The sequence below is a fragment of the Hyalella azteca genome, unplaced genomic scaffold (genome assembly GCF_000764305.2).
Source record: "Hyalella azteca isolate HAZT.00-mixed unplaced genomic scaffold, Hazt_2.0.2 contig13225, whole genome shotgun sequence".
NCBI lineage: Eukaryota > Metazoa > Arthropoda > Malacostraca > Amphipoda > Hyalellidae > Hyalella > Hyalella azteca.
In genome coordinates, this window is record NW_025943154.1 from 206,205 (window position 1) to 226,003 (window position 19,799).

The window sequence follows — 19,799 nt, forward strand, 5'->3', positions numbered from 1 at the left end:
GTAGTGAATTTTATCCTTAAACAAATTCGTTTTATTCTTCAGAGAATTTTCGACGTTTCATACACAAAAATTAATAACCACATATAACCAATAACTACATTCATTTACTAGACACCACCAAACTTACATGTATCACCGTCTGTTGAAGTGAAAGCACCACAGCTCAAGCCCAACCTTTCCTTGCACCGAGAATATTTCACTGTAAAGCGAGCATTAGAGATGCAGTGGGCGATAGAGACTGCGTCTAACTGCGCCCTGCAGCGCCTAACTGCATTGTCTTCATTCCTTACTTATCTCGTGCAGTATTTACATTAATGTGTTGCATGTATCCCTACTATATTAGGCTAAACTGAAATTATTTCTTGAATAAGATAGTTCAGAGATTTTTTTCTGTGCAACTACGGAGATGATGGTAAGTTTATTTTTTTCTTGCTCACTGAATTCAGAAAGTCAAACATAATTCCCATATAATGTTTGTTAACTTGTTAAGATTCACATCTAATTTGTTTCAGATTCTTAGTCGTTATTTGAAATAGATGATTAACAAATGATATGCGAAAAACATGCTTAACAATGTCCAAGCACGATCAGGCAAAATAGATCGTAAATTTCGAAGACGTTCGAAATCACCTGAAGTTAACATATATCCGAAGAAGAATAGAACGAAAATAAAGAAACGAATAGAGAATTATGCAGACTCGGAAAAACGACCCCACATAAATCCTAAGACAATATGCTTGTTTGAAGAACAAACTGTTGTTTGGTGCGCAGTGGGCGCGAATCGAAAATTAGATTATGTATTTAGAATTCTAAAAATATGGCTCTCGTATTTCACGAGTTTGAATATAATGTCAATTTCATTTCGTTGTTATAATTTGTTGATGCTAGTCACATTATTAATTGGATATTCTAGTAGCGCTCAAGGGGCAAGTACGTCTTGGGTACGTCAATCGCAGGCGCCTTTCAACGTTGAAAAAGAGTTCCAGAAGTTTGGGGAAGACGTTGGAGGTAATTTTGAAGAATTTAAATTTCCTGGTAGCTCTGTTTCCTCGCTGGAAAAGAATGCTGTGTGGAGCAAACCTTCCACAGGTTCATCTCACATACAGCATCATGATATTTTTAAAACGGGAGAGCCATCGTATGAAGAAATCACGTACGATGAACAAGCCCAAGACACAGCGCTTGATGACGACGAAGTGGATAACCGAGTGCCCCGCTCGTTTTACGTAGATATATTCGATGCCTCGTTGCCAGTAGATTCCCCATATAGAAAATCCATGCGGCAACCTCAGCTTCCACCTCAACAGGGCCAGCCGTACAGTAGAACTCCTACCTATTCTAACTCAATCGAGGATCCCAGTCATTTTTCAAATTCAATCCGGCCATTCTCAAACGAATTCATCTCAACTAGCATACCTCAAAATATACGCGGGCTAAAAAACTTTGCGTTCCAGAGAATGGGATGGAAACATTCATCCTTCTCAAATGAAGTTCTAGACCATATGTCTCACTCAAAACTTGACAATCGTGGGACATCAATCTTACGCCAGTTCATGGAGAGAAAACCCGTTTCAGATGCGTTTGAAAAGCTTCCGTTTCATCGAGAAACCAGCGGTCGATTTGGTTCTAAGCGGGACGGATCTTTCGAGGCTGGTAAGAAAGACGTCGTGCCAATATTCACTTCTACTTATTACCATCGACCTGGTAGCTCCGAGCCTGCGAGAGGCTCCGTGTGGCTTGGCTTCCCACGACCTGCACTAAACAGCGGGAGAAATGATGAGCTTCACACCAAGAAGTTAGGGGCAGTCACTAATGATGACATACGGGGCGAAAATAATGGTGAGTTTAATAAAACTTGTTTAGCTTAATGATATCATGCTTTACTCAAACAATAGAACTAATTACAGTAAATTCAGACAATTACTGTTGATGTCATTTTGTACATAGTTGACTTCAATTCCAGTAATTTCGATCAAAAAATATAGTTTAATATCAGAAAACGTCCGAGCGTCATTGCTTCTACATTTGATTTCAAGTAACAATGAATTTAACTCCAATAACTTGTCGTGAGCTTCCATGAATCATATTATTTTGATAAAATCCAATAAAGAATATTAGAGGGAAATTTGTTTGGTATTTATGCCGAGGACTACTCGCAATCTGCTTCCTTGTTTTCCCAGAGCTATAAAATCATTACTCTGTTCCATATTAATAATCTGTAAATGCCAAGCGCCACGGCACTGATGCGGAGCCTGACTGATAAATTGAACTGTTGTGTTGCACAGTAAAGAATAGCGATGAGACATGTAAAGATACCGGAGCTAAGAACGCTGGTGGAAAAAAAATCCCGAATGTGTCAAGATTTCTGAATATTGTGTATGGTTGCGGAGAAAGGTTTCTGAATATAGTGTATGGTCGCAGAGAAATGTTTCTGAATATTGTGTATGGTCGCAGAGAAATGTTCCTGAATATTGTGTATGGTCGCAGATAAATTTTTCTAAATATTTTTGTGTATGGTCGCAGAGAAATGTTTCTGAATATTGTGTATGGTCGCAGAGAAAACCTGAATATTGTGTATGGTCGCAGAGAAATGTTCCTGAATATTGTGTATGGTCGCAGGAGGGGCGCTAGGCTGCCACGACGACCAGGGGGTGTGGCGGCGCGACGGTGAGGTCTGGTACGGCGAGGGCTGCACGCGACATAAGTGCGTTGCCTTCAGGAGGCGTCACTTCATTGAAGTAGATTCGTGAGTGTTCATTTTTTCATTTATTTGAAGACTTGTGATGACAGAAGTGCTTAATAATTTGATTTTTCTAAGTTCATGATAGTTGTTCTGTAATGAAAAGAGTTGAAAACAATTCAACTATTGCCCTGCAATAGTCTTCAGTTCATCAACAGTACCTATTCACAAACGAAATGATTTGCTCGCAGTTGCATTGTAATGCCAATATAAATGGAATAATAGAATAATACCTCCATTAGAGTATCGTCAATTCATGAGGCATTTGAACCGAGCAAATTAAACTTATTGGTTGACGGAGTTACGAGCTCGGTAAGTATTATTGATAGCACAGCCTCAGTCTTATAAGTCAGATAATATTTTAACAGTCATCTAACAATTAATCTGTCGCCACAGCTGTCACTCAGAGATCCACAACACGTCCTACCGATGCATCGTACGGGCGGACGCTGAAGCGAAGTATCCTCGCTGTTGTCCGCGGTTCGAGTGTCATGCGGACAACCTCGGAAGACCGGGAGAAAATTTCAGTGCAACTCAAATCGTCTGACTAAGTAGTCCAGGTTGCCGCGACTGTAGGTTATCATGTAATACATGATAAAATTTACCAAGTACCTCTTTTTATTAACACGTTTTACCGAGAGTAGTCTACCGACTCGTGTAAGTTAACGGTTTAATGCCGCCTGGTGATGAAATGCTCCAGTATAATAATTGGGCATGGGTGCAATGCTGCAAACAAATTGTCCTTCTCTCACATATTGTTGAGCAGCTCGAAAACAAGTCTTTTCACGACCGCTGGGAGCCTCACAGGACTAGGAGCTCAGCCAAGCAGTATCTATAATTGACGTGCTCATTTTTCTTCCATTCATATCATGATTTAAGTCAGGTTAATAAAATAAAAGCTTATTCACTTTTTGTATTAAATAAATGATAGAACAAGATTTATATGTTCACAAACCATACGGGAGATGAAAACGGTTATTTACAACTCTTTTTAACAGTGTTGCCATTGCCTCAATAAAAAGAACTTGCTGGGGAATTTCTGACTAATTTCAACATTGTAAATTACTTATCAATCAAGCAATGAATTTATGTACTCAATTATCAAGTTTAACGACGACCAAAATTCAGCTCAATCTGAGACATCCAATCGGAATAAGTTTAGTATCCTCAAGCAGCTGTTCTCTACACGTAAAGTACGGGAGATGGTGAAGAATCTATGCCCTGGCAGCAAGAGCTTTAAGGTCGGTGATGCACTGTTTGAGCGACGCGGCCTCCTGAGCAGGAGTGATGGACTGCCGTACGTTCTGCACAATCCAGTCGACCATGTGGCGCTGCTCGAAGCGCTTCTCCACGTTGGACTTCTCCAGCTGATAGTCAAGACGCTTCTTCACCTGCAACACAACAGGGGAGAGGTTGTGACTCATATCACGGTGGACACAACTCATCATACGAGACACATTTCATCACTATAGCAATTCATCATTATAGCAATTCATCATTGGGACATTTCGTCATTGGGACATTTCATCACGATAGCAATTCATCATTGGGACATTTCATCACTATAGCAATTCATCATTGGGACATTTCATCACTATAGCAATTCATCTTTGGGACATTCCATCACTATAGCAATTCAACACTGGGACATTTCATCACTATAGCAATTCTTCATCATTGGGACATTTCATCACTATAGCAATTCATCAAAATCTTTTTTTTTTTACATTTGATTCATGCATTGTCTCCAACTTTACACAAGTGGGCAAAATTTCAGATCGATAGGATAAGTAGAAGTGTGTTAAATTTTGATTACAAGATTTGTAGCAGACAGACAGACAGACAGACAGACAAGAAGTGAAGTTAAAGAGAAGTGTTGTAAAATGGAGAACAAGCTAATTGAATCACCAATCGAGTGAGAGTATCCAAAATACCTATTGCGTATTGAAATATGACAGTAGTGTCCAAATGAAGTCAAAGTTGGAATAAAATTGATCATGTTATAAATAAATGAGAGCAAATTACAGGGGTCAAATAAAATGAATATTTCAAATACCGGTACGAGTGATATTTGCTAATGAAAGTTTGGAGCCATTGAGCCTGATATATAACTCAAATATAATTATTATTATTACATCTTTAATGGCTCAGAAGACTTTTTACCATAGAATATGATTATGATTTCCAATATTGAAAACATTTTCATGTTTAAAATCCGACTAGAATAGATAAGGCAGAATAAATAAAATTTACAGGCTTCAATTCTATGCACGGATGTATTTAAATATCAGTATAATAATTCAGATAACTAAATATAATATGTTGTGGTACGCATGAAGTATATGAATTGTTAAACGATACCTTGCTTGAGAAAACTATATAGGTACGTATACACTCTGGAATATAAAATCAAGTATTTCACTTTCACTAGCCAGGGAAGGCTGATATTCAAAAATAACTTCTATGTATCTCTATAACTAAATAAAAATATTAAATGTGACCAAAGACTTCCAAACGCCGCGCTCCAAAATGTTACTACTCAATTGGAACAAATGGCGTATATCAACTGCAAGAATCTAGACGCAGCATGTAAATTGGAAATATTACATGTTTTTATGAGTGTGTCAATGGCAGAACAGCGTGAAGCCTTAAGAAGTAATAATGACAATTGATAACATTGTTACGGGAAAGCCACACAAATCAATAATAAAAATTGATAACATTTACCTCAGCATAGACGGACTGAAGACGTTGCCTGTAGGCAGCCTCAAGTTGCAGGCCGATGTTGTCGCGCTTGGCCTGGAATAGAAGAGACTGTCCCTTGGCCTGCTCAGCGCTCAGTTCAGACGCAGCAATGCCTTCAGTGAGAGCCTTGATTGTGTTGTTACGTCCACTCAACATCTCCTCTTTTTCTTTCTGAAAAAAGTACATAGTTTTGAGTGGCAATTAGTCTGGATAACGTGTAAGTTTTTAGATATGACTGTCATATGAGAAATTCTATTTAAGGTACGGTACAATATAAAAGATTAGTTTTTGATCTCTTTGAAGCTCAGGACGAGAAACCTCTGCAAACATACAAATTACTTCATTTTGTTTCAATATAATTATTCATATACTTTAAATTCGATAGCAAATTGGATCAATAACTTTTATTGGTCCATGTGAGCAGATAGGAACACCAAACAAAAAGCCAGTTTAGTGACTGCAGCCAGAACAATGTTTGTTTGCCTGGCCAAATAACCTATTTATTGATGGCCTTCCCATTGAACAAGAGCTTCTTCACACGTCCAGAACCAAGGCATGAGTAACACGTCATTACTACAATATTTTTATAAATATAAGAATTTTCTACTGACAATTTTCATGCTAACTCAAATGCTGTTCAAAATTAAAAAAACTATGACTTTTCACCACTGTCATACTTTCAACTGAATACAATAAAAAAAAAAAACAATATAACAAAATGAGCTGGAGATTCTGTCTATATTTTGCAATTAAGTAAATTAAAATTTTCTATTCTTCTGAAATGACATTTTAAATGGAAGTAAGATAAAATGAATTTGACCAATAATGAGCAGGTGTTTCTCATATTATTTTTTCATGTATCAAGACCCCAAAACAAACAAAATTTTATTATAAAATTATAGACTTCAAGAGATATATACAAAATCCAGGTAAATTAAAATTTAATAAATGTAGTTTTCAACTTTGTGTTGCTTCATTTAAAATGTTGCTGAGAATGTAGTTTTTAACTTTGTGTTGCTTCTTTAAAAATCTTACTGAGAATTTAGTTTTCAACTTTGTGCTGTTTCTTTAAAAAATGTTAATGAGAATCAACTTACAGCTAATTGATCATCCAAGGTGGCAGCAACAGTAGGACCAAACTTCTTGATGCCATACGCAGCCATCATGGCCATGATCACGCCAGAGTAGAACTCATGCTCAATGACATAAATTTCCTTTGAGACCAAGTAGGTGATGAGACCGGTACCCAGAACATAAGGACCTGAAATACAGGGAAAGTGAGAGTGAGTGGAGAGATGTCCATAAACTTCAACAAATGAGCTTTCAAAATAATAGCTCCTAAGCCACCAAAAGAATGTATCTAATACCATGCACAAATCAAGAGTTTTAGTTAGAATGGGAAAAATTAAAAGCCATTGTACAATGTAGGCAAAGTAACAAAAAAATATTTGAACGTATCTGTCTATTTCACATAAAAAAACATCCTGACTATGACTGAATTCATATTTTTAGATAGAGTGTCAATAACATTCATAATATCAAGATAGAAAAATTATACACAATAAAATGGACTACATCAGAGAAAAAACTCACCTGTCACTCCAGTTTTTGAGTAAAGGAGCTCAAACCAGGTCTCAGGAATGAATCCCATACGCACAGGTGCTGGGTGGATAGGCCTCTTGGTGCGGGGGAAGTCAACTTCATTGCGCTCCTCATTGGTGGTGGCCGGAGTGGCACTAGCAGCTGCCTGACTGGCACTACTGCTTGTGTGTGCCAACCGGACTGCTACAGAACCTGATATGGAGGATTAATCATCAGCTTATTATACATGCAAACATTTCTATATAGTGTCATTACCAATTCAGTACATACATGAATTAGAACATTGATAACCCATTATAAACATATGTAAATCTTTCAACTTTTGGTAGGCAACCAGCAGTTCATGGTTTTACTAGCATCTACATTTACCATGACATCAGCATTATGTATGACATCAGCAGATGTCATGGTTCACTGTGAAATGAATACTCATGGATTCTGCAGAAGGAATGAATGCTCTTGCAGAAGTACCTCAACCAAGCAGAGAATGTGGTGTATGCATAAACCTCAAAATTAAAAGCATATACCTGCAATTTTATCAACTATATCTAATTCAAACAGCAAGCATAAAATCTAAATATGCAGTCAATTGTCAGGACTTAAGTTTACGGTATTAAAAATCACATGATCAATGTCATAGATTTAACTGAAACTTATTCTTAATGTAAAGTATAATGGGTCTAGAACTGAGTTATTAAAAAAAAATTTGGTTACTGCCACGCAAGAATGGGAATAATTTTATTTGTATAAAGTCTCACAGCTCCAAAGTCATCTCTTTTTATTCATCAATTGGACTGCTCACAAATACAAAATTATCCAGATAATTTGCAATTCTGCAGTTTGTTACTATGCAATCATTTAAAACTTCTGAACTCAAAACATTTCTTTTAATGGTCTTGTAGTTGCAGGAATGTCAGGCAGCTTCCTGGCAGAAATGAAACAATGCTGCATCTTTGACAGAATGAATGCAATATAACACACTCAACTGCCTCTATAGTATAGCCAAATGTTCTATATTTTAAAGGATAAAATTGAAGATAAGACACAAACCCCATTGTGGTTTGTTAAAAGTCACTTTGAATATCATCTTCCACAACAAAGAATTCAGTCATGGCTCAAAGACACAACTGATGGCTAGGAATTTTGTTCACTATAGCCAATTTGAACACACAGCTCCAAAAAATGTAGACCTGACTTGAAGCCAATCTGGAAGATTAGGCAGAATGTAAGAATTATTATTTCACTGATGATTTTATAAAATTGCAGCTAAAATTGTATTTTTTTTTTCTTCTCAATTTTAAAAGAATAAATTTGGCAAGGCCCATTTGGAACTGTTCAAATTGACCACAAGCATGTGTGAAGGGCAATTTCAAAGTCATACTAGCATTTCTGCTTCCAGAGATAGAAAAAGAACTTCCCTGCTACCGGTATTTTTGGAACCACAAGACTCTTGCTCAATGAAATGTCTCCCATCTAATTTTACCATAAGTTCACAATCAAACCACATGATTTTAGCATCAAGTAGGAAATTTACACTCTGGCTCATGAACATAAATTAGCACCCTTGAACAATATTGTCTTTTTATTTGTTACCTAAGATGTCTAACTGGAAGAAATGGGATATTTGGGGTATTAATAAGCCTGTTGAATGTTCATTGTCCCATTCTTTTTAAGTAAAAAAAATGCCACTAAATCAACAGAATGCCAGATATATCAATTTGAATATATTTAAACTATCTCACAAGCATTGCTATTACAATCAGGAAACAAAATCTGTACAAATATAGCTTGGAGCAAGGAGTAACAATGAACTAGTTAACACCACAAAATACAGCATGGCCACATCTTTATTATTTCAAAAAGCAAGGAAGTGTCAATTGAGCTGCCAATGCCAATGTAAATGTATATATTTCCGAAAATCATATGCTTGCTGAAGCTGAGAACCCGTAAGGAAAATCATGCAAGTGATGCAAAGTACGCATTAGCCATAAATTTGATTGGACCCAAGTCTGGAAAAGTCCTACTTTTTTTCTAAAATACTGCGGCTCTACTATCATTTAATTTTAGTAGGTATGAAATCTCGCTGCTCTATTGTCATGTATTTTTGTTTGGTTGAAGAAAATCACAGTTAGCACTTAGCAAAAAATGCCCTTTCATAAAATTTTGAAACTCCACAATCTGAAGTACTTCAACACTCCCATCAAAATATCCCACAGGCTGTAATGAAAACAAGTCAACCCAAAATGTTTCCTTGAAGATTGCATAGTTGCAGTCAAGTCAGAGCAGTCAGACTGCATTATCATGTGTTCAGCTGCCACTAAAATAGAGACAAATGTTATTGTTGCTGTTTGATTGTTTTTAGGGTATAATTAGAGATTTGGGATAACACATGCATCTTCATGGCCGAGATATAGAATTCAAGGCTCAAAGAAATGGAATCATGGCTAGAAAATCCATAAAACCACATCTCAAAAAATCCAGTTGCGGCTCAACTAGTAGATATATTCCAAGTCTGATTGGACCCAGTGGACCCATTGGTTCTGAAAGCAGTTTTGAGTGACATATTTAGCCATATTATAATTTATTCACCAAATAAATGATAAGAGATACTTTGACATTTCTAAATGTTGACAGCATTAAAATCCATTGGGAAACGACATTTATAATATTTTTTAGGCATTTAATGATTTAAAAACTGACTTTAATATGTACTTTTATTCTAAATAAATTTCAATTTCTTGTTGGTTGAACTGTTGTTTTGGCCAATGTTTTGTGACAGGTGGTGCTAGTGTTTTTGGAACAGTCCTTTGAATCTTGATTGGTCCGAAATCTCAAAATACTATGTTATTTTACATTAAATATAGAATTGCACCTGCACCATGTAATATTGTTACCAATAAGGCAGGAGGTAATTCATCTAGAAAGAAACTTGTGACTCCAAAAATGGCAGCAAAGCTCCACAGTAGCCTCCATTTACAGCTTGGAAGGTAGATAGATTCCATGCCTGGCTTGATAGAACAGTTGATAAAATTCATATATCTTTGCCTCAAAGACTTTACACTTCATTTCAGGACACAGGTGTGCCCAGTTCTTCTTCTTCTTCTTAGCAAGGGGTCCACACTGTGGTGGACATAAAGCCACAGGTCTGCCTGATGGATGACCGCTGGGCCTGAGAGCTTGTTGCTTGTTAAGTTTTTAGCCTCTTAGTACAGGAAGCTAGTCTGTGCTCTCTTAAGGGAGATCGGTTCTCTAGAATGGATGTTGAGGTATTTAAGTTTTACGTTAATTACGGAAGAAAATGTAAGTTTTATCTCAAAGGTAATTCAGTAATCACAGAGCACAGTCGTAAGGTGTTTACCGTATGAACGCCGCTGACCGGCATAGTGGCAAACGAGCTTTTTTAGAATCAGTTAATTTTTAATTTCCTCATTTACTCAAGATTTAAACCAATTTCTTAAGTATGTTAATGCTGGTATCCAGGATCATAGTGGCAAAGCAGAGAATTTTTTTAGACTCTCCCTCAAGTTCATTTTTGAGTCCTATTGGTAGACCAGTAAAGTATCCTGGATACCAGCATTATCATACTTAAGAAATTGGTTTAAATCTTGAGTTAATGAGGAAATTAAAAATGAACTGATTCTAAAAAAGCCCTGGTTTGCCACTATGTCCAGGATACTTTAATGGTCTACATGTAGGACTCAAAAATGAACTTGAGGGAGAGTCTAAAAAAACTCTCTGCTTTGCCACTATGCTGACCGGTGTGCCCAGTGTAGATAAAAAGTGAAAGTCAGATGTCAGGACTCAGGATAAAATTATCAAAGAGCTTCAGGCCCTAAGACATGGGGAAAAAGATTTATAGGCAAGATAAGTTATAGTAGCAGGCTAGCAGCTTCTTGCTAATTTTTAGCCCAGCATACCGTCTTGTGAATTTGCTCAAAATAATGTTCAGGTCAAGTTGGTCAACTAATGTCCTATAAACTAATAGAAAGAAGACAACACTATATTAGGTAAATCTTTTGATAGAACAATGTAATAAACGAATAAATTATGTTGTATTTACTTACTTGAACGAGCAGCTAATCTTGACAACATTATGCTCAGCTGTGAACTTCTTCAGCAAGCAACGACCGGTGACAGGATTGCCAACCGTTGCTCAACAATAACACACGACTTACACTAATTCTCCTTTGCAGAAAATATACATTATAAGGAATTATCTGACGAAAATTTTAGAAATAATTCAAATATATTGTACTCGAAACATGCTCTCTCGTGATTTGATAAGTAAGTGAGCCACTTCAATGTCATCGCCGTGGTTGTGGAGTCAAATCCACATATATATCAGCAGCATACAACTGCGATTGTAAATGAATAACCATATAAAAAATAAAATTAATAAATTTAATTAATATTCCTAAGGTTCAATTGTTTTAAGTTTTAATCGCCCGCTCGCCTGTGAGTGGGCACAGAGAAAAGCAAGTGGAAGCCGCCAACAAGCAAATACAGTATTTTACAGTTTCATGCCTATTTCATACTTCCCTCTAATGTAAATTGAGATTATGGCAGAAATTATCAATTACAGCAAAGCGTGTTCAGGCAGACTGTCGAACGCCACTTCGAACATAAAATATCTCTCGAACCGAAGCCACTAAAATTTCCATCAGTCTCCATGGTTTCATATACAGATGTTGCAGTTCATTATAACATTGCGTCAAGCTAAGTACAAAATATCGATGCAGTAGCACAAGCAAAGTGCAACCTTGGTGCAATGTTTAACTTTTGCTTGTGTAATCTAGTGTTCTGTGTATGTAGTTCCTATTTTTGTTCTTTTGCCGTATCTGCTAATTTTTGTTTTGCTGGATAGAGCAAATTTATGGAGATATCTTGTAGCTCACATCTCCACAAATTTCAAATTGAAGTCCACTAAAGCAGGTGAAAAGGTGTAAGTTTCTAGAATCGTGATGAAAAAAATTTTCGCATAAGATAAGACCCTCTATGTACCGTTTGTTAAAGAGTCGTAATCACTAATTTCTAGTGATTGCCTTCGAATAGAATTTTTAATTCATCAATTAACAGTGATATATTCATTGCCTGATTAAACGAAACGTTACAGCAGTGGTTCCCAAAGTGGGCGATATCGCCCCCCTATGGGTGGTGGAAAGTTTTTGGGGGGCGATAAGGAAGAAGAGGGCGGAAGGGGGGCGATAGTCCGAAGTCAAAGTCAGAAGTTCGAACTTTTGTTTGACGATTTGTACACAGCACGAAGCTGAAGAACATATTGGTTCACTAAATGGGGTTCTATTTGTGAAATATACATTTGTGTTTAACCTTTATCTTTCAAAATTGCAGTGTACTAAATTTCAAGAAAGAGTCGTATGTCTGTGGGGGGCACTAAAAATTCACTAGGGAGCCAAAGGGGGCGCCAGCCTGAAAAAGTTTGGGAACCACTGCGTTACAGGTTTTTTATTTACTGCTCATACGAAAAAATTCCAAGTTCTAAGAAGTACAAAACAAAAGAAGCGTTCACAAAGAACACACAAAGAACAAAGAACAAGAACAAAAGAAGAAGTGCACGTTTTGTTGCGATAGCAATTTTATGGGCATATGAGCGATATAATCTACATTGTTATTGATGTTTGTTACACAAAATAATGACTTCATCGTTTGAATAACAATCTGCATTGCATAAATAAATTCACAATTCTCACTCATTCAGTCATTTTCCAGCATTTGATCTTCTAAAATAAATAGTGTATTCACAAATACTATCGTTGAAAGAAGTCTCAAAATAAAATACGAAAAGCAACCTAACGGAATTCTTTGCCCCAGAGCAAATTTTGATCGGAATTTATTTGTTTATATTCGAAGTATATCTAGTACTTATATCATGTGTATAGTGAAAAGTCTTTGTAGCCTTGATTACGTTAAGATCTTACTAACTCTTATGCTATCGGATGACCTTGCAGACAACGTGCCCACTCCCATGAAGCTTTTGCAGAACACCCAGCTACGAGTTAGCAGTGATCGGGCCTTTTTCCGGCCAAATAATTCGACAATTTAAAAAATCAAAATCTATGCAGGCCTTAAATGTGTATTTAAAATGAATGAAAACAATTTGGGCCTTTTTATAAAACGCCGATGATTGAATTTTTGCAGCAAAAATCACAATGTAATAATATATTAATATTGAATTCGATGCCATTTTTTTGCCTGTCTTCTGTGTTGATTTGGCCGTTGTTTCTTGCCACCATCTGGCAACCGTGCTGCCAATGGTGAAGTGCAGTTCGCAGTTAACACTGATAGAAGTAATGTGCGCGCCTGCAGAAGTGCAATAAAGTGTAAATGTAAAGAATGTGTAATAAAAACCTGCACAAGGGTTTGCGTAAGTCAGTCAGCAATTCCTTAAATAATTAAAAAATATAGAATTTGCTTTCAAAATTATAATTACAAGTCAAGCACAAATGATATTCACATTATTTGCTTATTAAATTTTTCTAGAAAGTAGATGACAATTATTTCTGCGATCAGATGTATCAGATATTGGGTCTTATTAAAGAGCCACGAATAAAAATAATTTTTGAATGAAATAGAGATGCGTGCAATAGTGACATTCACTAACTTAATAACAGTTATCCATCAGTTCGAGACGAATTTTCTAGTTTTTAGCTAGAATCCCGCAAGCGAAATTGTCGTAGAACGTTTTATTGTAACGTAGAAAAGAGAGGATCTACAGCATTATTAACAACAACGCTGCATTTGAATCGTCCGATATCTGAAAGGAAAACACTCATGCTAATCCGAATTTGGCGAGCATGGAATGTTCCATCTCATGTTTTGGCTTAAGCTATCGATCTGAGACAATCTTCAAATACACTTACTCTGCTTCATCCTCAGTCAATCCGTTATATTGCTGGAAGTTTTCCATCTCGGGTAAAATAAAAAGCTCATACGAGAATGTTATCTCAATTATGGAAGTGTTCATATCGAGCACAAATGATGCTCAGCAGGCAGATCTCCACTGCTACTAAGGAGACAAAAATCGGCATCATCGGATGTGGCAATGTTGGTGAGTTTCGACCAAAAATTACTATTGGTATTTTTAAGAAGAACATTAAACAAACTTGCTAGTCTCCATAAAAGTTTGCGTCCTCTTACGTCGTGTTGATCAATGAGCTATGAAGTTAATGTCAATTGTTGCACTGGGGTGACTAAATTAAACATGTGATCCGAAAAAAGTTTGTCCCAAATAAAACGACTCTACTTTATATTCCCTTGAACACCAGGCAATGCTGTGGCCAACAACTTGCTCAGGAAAGGATTCAATGTGACCAGTAGCTTCGACACGTCTAAAGAGCATATGGAAAAAATGCCACAAGGAATCAAACATTGCGGTTCTCCTCGGGAAGTCGCGGAGACCTGCGAAGTTATCATTACAGGTTAGTTTAGTTTGAAATAAGTTTAGTTTTTATTGAATTGAGTTTGAGATTAGTTTAGTTGAAACGCTGTGAGACCAGTAAACTTCAATTTTTCGAACAGCTGGCGGATTAGTAGTAAGATGGCTAGATAAAATAAACAATTTGTAAACATCTGGCAGAGTCACTATTGTATTTCTTACTATATAATGATGCAACTCATTCAAAATTCGCTTGGTTTTCTTGCAAGGAAAAAAATATATATAGGCTCATGTTTCCAAGAAACCGCACCCAGTTTTTCGTAGTTTAACATGCACCCACTGTTACCCGGAACGGCCTCACTTTTCTCCAGAAATAATTCATAGAATTTTGTTCTAAATTCAAACTTTGTAGTCTAAGACAGATTCTTTCGGTGCCAGGGCTACCGCGGCCTGTGAACGTGTTGGAGGCAGCTGAAGGTCAGGACGGCATTCTTGCGGGCCTCAGCAAGGATAAGGTCTGGGTCGACCACTCGACCACAGATAACGACAACACTGTCGTGAGTGTCTGGCCACTCGTACTGATGCGTGTGTCGTGAGTGTCTAGCCCGGCCACTCGCACTGTTGCGAGTGTCGTGAGTGTCTAGCATGGCCGCTCGTACTGTTACGAGTGTCGTGAGTGTCTGTAGCCCGGCCACTCGTACTGTTACGTGTGTCGTGAGTGTCTAGCATGGCCGCTCGTACTGTTACGAGTGTCGTGAGTGTCCGGCCACTCGTACTTTTGCATGTGTCGTGAGTGTCTGTAGTCCGGCCACTCGTACTGTCGCGTGTGTCGTGAGTGTCCGTAGTCCGGCCACTCGTACTGTTGCATGTGTCGTAAGTGTCTGTATTCAGACCACTCGTACTGTTGCGTGTATCGTGAGTGCCCGGCCACTCGTACTGTTGCGTGTGTCTTGAGTGTCTAGCCACTCGTGCTGTTATGAGTGTCGTGAGTATCTGTAGCCAGGCCACTCGTACTGTTGCGAGTATAGTGAGTGTCAGTAGCCCGGCCACTCGTACTGTTGCGTATGTCGTGAGTGTCTCTGTAGCCCGGCCACTCGTACTGTTGCGAGTGTCTGTAGCCCGGCCACTCGTACTGTTGGGTGTAGTGAGTGTCAGTAGCCCGGCCACTCGTACTGTTGCGTGTGTCGTGAGTGTCTGTAGCTCGGCCACTCGTACTGTTGCGCGTGTCGTGAGTGTCTGTAGCCCGGCCACTCGTACTGTTGCGAGTGTCGTGAGTGTCTGTAGCTCGGCCACTCGTACTGTTGCGTGTGTCGTGAGTGTCTGTAGCTCGGCCACTTGTGCTGTTGTGCGTATCGTGAGTGTCTGTAGCCCGGCCACTCGTACTGTTGCGTGTGTCGTGAGTGTCTGTAGCAACTATTGCGAGTGTCGTGAGTGTCTGTAGCCCGGCCACTCGTACTGTTGCGAGTGTCGTGAGTGTCTCTGTAGCCCGGCCACTCGTACTGTTGCGTGTGTCGTGAGTGTCTGTAGTCCGGCCACTCGTACTGTTGTGTGTCGTGAGTGTCTAGCCCGGCCACTCGTACTGTTGCGTGTGTCGTGAGTGTCTGTAGCCCGGCCACTCGTACTGTTGCGTATGTCGTGAGTGTCTGTAGCCCAGCCACTCGTACTGTTGCGAGTGTCGTGAGTGTCTCTATAGTCCGGCCACTCGTACTGTTGCGTGCTGTGAGTGTCTGTAGTCAGGCCACTCGCATTGTTACAAGGCAGTTTTGATCAGTAATCTTCGATGGCTGTGTCGAAATTAATAGAATCTTACTAAGTCTTATCATTAACGTGAAAATATTTCCCCTTACAGTTAAGCTGCCTTGTAATTTCTGAAAATAAAATATTCTTAGACAGGGGCTGGTAGAAATAAGAAATAAATCAGATATTAGCATTGGAATTTGAATATTAGTAGAACAATATTATGACTTGTACGTTGCACTTCGATGATTCTAATGATCACTTACCAGCATCCAAAAATTTTTTGCAATTTTTTGGGAGTCGGACAAATTTAGGCAGGACTTTGAGCAACGGTTTAGTTAGACAAGGTAAATGGAGGTTAAATACCCGAGGTGGTCTCCCAATGTTTACAACACAAATTGGCCAACATATTTTAATGTATTTCCTTTTAGAGTCAACACTAGTGATACTTGAATTTCGGCTTGATTGAACCTACACAGAGTATGTATATATGTTCAAATGAAAAAAAATAAATAAAATCAAATAAAAACGTTTGTAAAATAGATTATAAAATGATTTTACGATGCATAAATAATAATCAATCTCTAGATTACAAGTTAGTTTTGAATTTTCCGCAGGTCTAAAGATTTTCAGTCAGGTATGAATTTAGGCTATAATAATCGTTATTATATCCTTCCGCAGAAATTCATTAACTATTCCACAGAAATTATTAAATATACCGCCAAAATTCGTTAACTATTCCGCGAAAATTTATTAATCATACCGCAGAAATTGTTAACTATTCCGTTGAAATTTATTAATCATTCCGCAGAAATTTCGTTAACTATTCTGCAAAAATTTATTGAACATACCTCAGAAAATTGTTAACTATTCCGCTGAAATTTATTAATAATTAATAGAAATTTCGTTAACTATTCCGCAAAAATTTATTAATCATACATCAGAAAATTGCTAACTATTCTGCTGAAATTTATTAATAATTCCCCAGAAATTTCGTTAACTATTCCGCAAAAATTTATTAATCATACCGCAGAAATTCGTTTACTATTCCGCAGAAATTCGTCGAAGAGGCTAAAACGAAAGGGGCGTATGTGTTGGAAGCGCCCATCACAGGAGGTCTGGCGGCGCTCAAGAAAGGCAACATGGTCGCCTTCATGGCCGGCGACAAGCAGGCAGCCGACGCTGTAATGCCCATCATGGAAGTGAGCAAGAGTTGATACAGGTTAAGATTATAATTAAAAATATCAATCCAATATGAAAAGAACGAGAAAAAGTATGACAGCTAAAAATATCGTGTGTACAAAAGGTACGATTTGGAATATGCTTTTCAAATTTCTTCTTGCGAGTGCAAGACAGCGCATTGCATATATACTTCATTACTAAAATTTATTAATTGAGAAATGTCAGCTAACACATTTGTCCACCTGTTCAAAGCGCAGCTTAAAATAAAAGGAAACGAACTTCCAATCGGTCGAATGCGCTTAATACATAAGTTAGAAACGCCATTTTGAAAGGCGACATATATGTCTAGCCACAAGCCAGACTCTACAGGGATATACCCATGGGCCCTTGGCAACTTTAAATGAAGTCGCCACTCGATCAGCTCGACTTTGCGCGGCGACAGCAGCGCTTTTTAACCCTCCTGAATCACACGTCTCTGACAAATTTACGGCCCGTACCCAAACTCCACTGGACTTGTGGCACGCTGTCTCAGACAGCGCAAGCCACTATGCCTTCCATCAATCAATTCAACCATGGATAATACCTACCGAATAAAACAAACAAGAACAAGTATGACAACAAAAAATTTCGTGTGTGCAGTGTTCGTACCAACGTTCCGTGTACTGTGGTGCTGTAGGCAGCGCCATGATGATGAAGGTCGTCAGTAACCTGCTGGCAGCCGTCAACCTACTCGCCCTCAGTGAGGTGCTCATGCTCGGTGAGACTGCGCCATTAATGACTAGCAGTAAATGACGGTTCCCTTTCTTATGATAAACGAAATAGAAAATACACGAAAAATTCTAACTTTGTTGCATAGGATTTGCGAGTTATGCCTTCCTCTTTGGTTGTACCTCTTAACCTCTATCTCACGAGGAATAAAATTTCCAGCAACTCGGGAGGCTGCTTATGTTCTCGGTATGAAATAACTTAATTTCCCCCAAAATTCCCTGTTTGAAAGTAATTTACCCCTAATTCCTCCGTTTTAATATAACTAATTTCTCCCAAGATGACTACATTGTATGAAATTAACTAATTTCCCTAAGTTTCTAGGTATGAAATTTACCAATTTCCTCAAATGTTCTCGGTATGAAATCAGCTACTCTTCCAATGGGCAGCAAAACGGGCCAACCTCGACCTGAAGCTCTTCTACGAGGCGATCAGAGTGAGCGCTGGTCACAGCTTCGTGTGGGACACGGGCGTGCCGTTTGTGTTGCAGGGCAGCTACGAGCCTGGCTTTACTATGGAGCTCTTCTGTAAAGACATGCAGCTAGGCTACGACATGGCGCGCAAGTACAGAGTGAGTAATGCTCGTACGTTTACGGTATCATACGTCTGTAATGTGTTTATCGTGATATTATTGGCTGGTAGGCCTTATACATTCCTCGTGGTGAGATTGGCGAAAAAATATAAGATGGCCAACGTCTTCGTCGTGTAATTCTTTGCGAGTAAAAAAATAGTGAGCAACACCTTCCACATGTAACAACTTGTTAGGTACACTTGCGATGCTTCTTTGTTTTAGGTTATCCTTTTAATTGCAGTAAGCTCACTAAAAGGTTTTAAAATGTAGCATGTAACTTGGCTGTTCATTCTATAATAGGATGTACATTTTAAAGTGAATCACAGCAGCCAGCTTGATGAAATACAGAAGGCAACGGTCCCGGAATGGTGCGTTGAACACGCAAGGAACTGTGTGAAGTTCCTTACGTTTTCATGGAACTAGGAACTGTATGAAGTTCCTTAATTCAGAGAAAACAGATAATATAATTTGCTGTATCCCAGGTACCGATGCCGATCCACCAGCACACGATGGCAGCGTTCCGACAGTGCCAGTATCAGTACGGCGACGACGCCGCCTGCTACATACCACCTAAAGCCCTTCAAGAAGCTTTGGGTGTCGAGCTACAGGATCAGAGATTCAAGGACTGGGATTACGACACCGAGATCATCAAGGATATTCTTATTGTAAAGAACAAAGGAATTAAAGACTGAAAAGGGCTTCGAATCACTGGATGGAGCACGGGGATTACGGAATAGAAGATCGTCTTTGTTTTATTGTCGTATCAAAAATTGTTAGGATTAAAACGTTGATTTTCCATTTCATTCTGGTCGAAATCTATTTTCCTTTTGTGAACTGTAAAATGCAGGAAAAGCTTGATGTTTTGCAAAAATTAATCAGCTCATTCAATTACCTTGCGTTTCATTCTTGGCTTGACCAAATGCTACGAATTAATAATACTTGTCATCAGAGACCAACTCGGTACGTTGTCACCGAGAAAATTCCTTAAAAAATTTAAAGTCGAAAATTTCTATCGAGGTATCAAAATGATACAAAGATTTTAAAGAAAAATTATATTGAGCTTT

At 38.3% G+C, this 19,799-nt stretch overlaps 3 protein-coding genes across 5 annotated transcripts; 2 read left to right on the forward strand and 1 right to left on the reverse strand.

Moving 5' to 3' along the window:
* Positions 1-512: 512 nt before the first annotated feature.
* Positions 513-3,315, forward strand: LOC108665002. 2 transcript variants are annotated; one of them, XM_018151713.2, is made up of 3 exons: positions 513-1,839; positions 2,620-2,746; positions 3,137-3,315. In XM_018151713.2, exons 1-3 carry the CDS (start codon positions 564-566, stop codon positions 3,285-3,287), a joined length of 1,554 nt encoding a protein of 517 aa, XP_018007202.1. In that variant the 5' UTR covers positions 513-563; the 3' UTR covers positions 3,288-3,315. The 2 variants fall into 2 exon arrangements, with proteins under 2 accessions (XP_018007202.1, XP_047739508.1); XM_047883552.1 differs by having other exon boundaries at positions 2,632-2,746.
* Positions 3,316-3,640: 325 nt separating this feature from the next.
* On the reverse strand, positions 3,641-11,232 carry LOC108665038 (ATP synthase subunit b, mitochondrial). 2 transcript variants are annotated; one of them, XM_018151757.2, is made up of 5 exons: positions 11,152-11,232; positions 7,079-7,279; positions 6,583-6,746; positions 5,468-5,656; positions 3,641-4,131 (listed from the first exon to the last, which is right to left on the reverse strand). In XM_018151757.2, the coding sequence occupies exons 1-5, from the start codon at positions 11,177-11,179 to the stop codon at positions 3,955-3,957; spliced, it is 759 nt and encodes a 252-aa protein (XP_018007246.1). In that variant the 5' UTR covers positions 11,180-11,232; the 3' UTR covers positions 3,641-3,954. The 2 variants fall into 2 exon arrangements, with proteins under 2 accessions (XP_018007246.1, XP_018007247.1); XM_018151758.2 differs by having other exon boundaries at positions 7,079-7,267; positions 11,152-11,225.
* Positions 11,233-13,877: 2,645 nt separating this feature from the next.
* LOC108665018 (2-hydroxy-3-oxopropionate reductase) lies at positions 13,878-19,623 on the forward strand. Its single transcript, XM_018151730.2, has 7 exons — positions 13,878-14,153; positions 14,371-14,523; positions 14,919-15,037; positions 17,273-17,419; positions 18,039-18,156; positions 18,554-18,735; positions 19,218-19,623. Exons 1-7 carry the CDS (start codon positions 14,042-14,044, stop codon positions 19,425-19,427), a joined length of 1,041 nt encoding a protein of 346 aa, XP_018007219.1. The 5' UTR covers positions 13,878-14,041; the 3' UTR covers positions 19,428-19,623.
* The last annotated feature ends 176 nt before the right edge of the window (positions 19,624-19,799 follow it).